The sequence below is a fragment of the Gavialis gangeticus genome, unplaced genomic scaffold (assembly GCF_001723915.1).
Source record: "Gavialis gangeticus isolate Ggan-Ray unplaced genomic scaffold, GavGan_comp1, whole genome shotgun sequence".
Taxonomy (NCBI): Eukaryota; Metazoa; Chordata; order Crocodylia; family Gavialidae; genus Gavialis; species Gavialis gangeticus.
The window spans coordinates 33,291,762-33,294,276 of record NW_017729034.1 but is presented as its reverse complement, the minus strand read 5'-3'; the positions used below and the strand labels follow the sequence as shown (position 1 = coordinate 33,294,276).

The window sequence follows — 2,515 nt, the reverse complement described above, 5'->3', positions numbered from 1 at the left end:
AAATAGTGTAAAATGGTAGTGTAAGAGTGGTGATGTAGCCATGATAGTCCAGAAATTATGCAAGAGGCAATGATTTCTTAGGGAAGTATCTTTTACTGGCCCAACTGTGTATGAGAGTCTGACAGGCTTTTGCATGCAAGATATTCTTGATCTTAACTCAGCTTCAGTTCATACCCCTGTGCCTGGGGCAGAGTTAAAACCCCAGCTGGGGTCTTGACAATCCACTGATTGTTGGCTAGGGCCAGGGACCTGGCTAGGGTCAGTTGCAGATCCCAGTTCAGTTCCTGGCCCCAGCCGACAGTCAGCTGATTATCATAATCTGGCTTTATCTTGCTGGTGCAGAGGGATATAATCCTTGATCCCAAAATTGCACATCATGCCATGAGTATGTGACATGGCAGGAAGTACAGTTTTTAGGATTGGTGCCTTAAGCTGATTGCCTGTTCAGGGCCTAAGAATTTTGCACTGGCTTAACCCAAGGTATGCAAATTATGTTTAAAGTGGTGCAACATCCTATTTGGAAACTTGTTTTGGTTTAAAAGGGACTTCTGTCATTTTAGTTAAACCTGCTTCTAATATACCGGAAATAGCCATATTTAATTAAATGTCCCCAAATGCTTTTATGCTACTTTAACCAAGAGCCTGGGTACATGGACAGATTCATGTGGTAGAAGTGGGAATTTACCGATGTCAGCTACTCCAGAGTAAGTGCGTGTATGTATGCTCTTATCCTGTGGTAAATGGAAGCTAACCTGTAATAGCTTAGTTCTGTTTTTTTTAAAGGATAAGCTGCCATGGATTAATTTTTATTTGCTATGGGGTAAGAGGAAATTGTCAAATAAACTGTTAATTTTCAGTCTGGGGCCATGGCTAATGGAACAACGTCACTTTTGCTGGTAAGCAAATTTAACTTGAAATGGAAAAAAGATGTTTTATATTGTATTAGTGGTACCAAAAAAGTGCTTGACCTCCTGTTGGTATTCTTCTAGTTACTTGTTTAATTCCACAGAGCAGTGAACCTCAACCAGAGTGCTGTGAGATCCTTTTAAGGGTGCTTTAGGTTGCCATATGTTATTGAAACTGTTAGATGTGCAAACACCTACACATAATTCACAAGATAATAAAACCAGAGGTTTCAAATAGGAATCCATAGTGGCTAAAAGTTTCTGCCCTGTTGTGGTTTTTCTAAGTTCTTTGCAACAGAAGAATTGCTCTAATATTTTTTGTAGCAAAAAAAAAAAAAAGAAATGAAATTCATTTTTGATCCAGAAAAGTCATGCATGGGGCTCCTTAAATCAGTTTGAGAACCACTTCACTAGAGGCTTCAGAATTATCAAAGACATGGTGTGATAACTGAATGCTTAAATATACTTATTTTGGGAATGGAAAATGAAATGTTCTGATGTTTAAATGATTTCCCTTTCTTCTCTTCTCCTACCTGCCCCCCCCTTTTTTTTATAGAACATTCTGATTTACTGGGATCCTGTCCTGAAGACGAAGCAGTCACTCCAGGTGATGAGTGTATGGATGCAGTGCTAGATGAATCACTTCTTGAAACATGCCCTATTCAGTCTCCTTTACAAGTTTTTGCAGGCATGGGAGGATTGGCCCTCATTGCAGAGAGACTTCCGATGCTTTATCCAGATGTAATTCAGCAAGTAAGTCAACACTGTAGATAATGTCTAGAAGCATAGGCTGGGTTCCCAACTGTGTTCTCTCTGGCTTATTTTCTAAGGAACATTTTACATGGGAAATGTATTACAAAATAAGCTTTCGTATGAATTTAAAGCACGATAGCTATTCCATAATAACTTCCAAGTAGATGTTCTTGTTAGAAACTGAGAGGGGTTTTTTTCTGGTTTACTTTAATCTACTTCCAAAGTGGATTAAGGTAAATTACACAAAGGCAAACAGTCTTGTGAAATAGGATTCTCCAAAAATGAAAGTTGTACACAATAGCTGTTCCACTTATTTTCTCACATCAACAGAGAGAAAAATTGCCCCATGAATTGATCAACTGTTGTGGCATTTTCTCTGTTTTTCCTAATTGAAGTTCTTGGAGTATTTATTCCTTCTGAAGTTGGGAGGTTTTCTTGAGGAAAGGCCAATGATTAGGATAATAAATGCTAATAAGTGAGAGAGAGACTGAAGACATAAGGGTTCTACTGTAGTTGGATAACCTTTTAATAAGTCAGAAAATGCAAACATTCATGCTAGGTCAATATACAGTACTGTGATATTTTGTCTTTCTATTTAATGTGGAGCTATGCAACCTCCTTCAACAGAAAATATATAATGTGGCTTAAGCTAATATTGCTGGTTAAAACTTTAAATTTAGGCAGCCTCTTTATAGCAGGGGTGGGCAAAATGGCAGATCCAGCCAGAAGTTGGACTCCATTTCCCAGCAGCCCCCGTCTGTCTTTCTGTGGCCTGTTTCCATGGAAACCCCAGCAGTGGTGGTGCTGTGACAGCACAGGGCCAGGGTTTCCATGGAGACCAGGCATAGCAGCACTGG

General features: G+C 39.3%; 1 protein-coding gene across 1 annotated transcript in view; it reads left to right on the top strand.

Annotated features, from left to right (window-relative positions):
* BIRC6 (baculoviral IAP repeat containing 6) overlaps positions 1 to 2,515 on the top strand; it is a 414,467-nt gene that overhangs the window by 258,257 nt on the left and 153,695 nt on the right. The window contains exon 62 of the mRNA XM_019526709.1: positions 1,462 to 1,658. Coding sequence (XP_019382254.1) covers positions 1,462 to 1,658 — 197 coding nt within the window. The remainder of the gene's footprint in view (positions 1 to 1,461; positions 1,659 to 2,515) is intronic.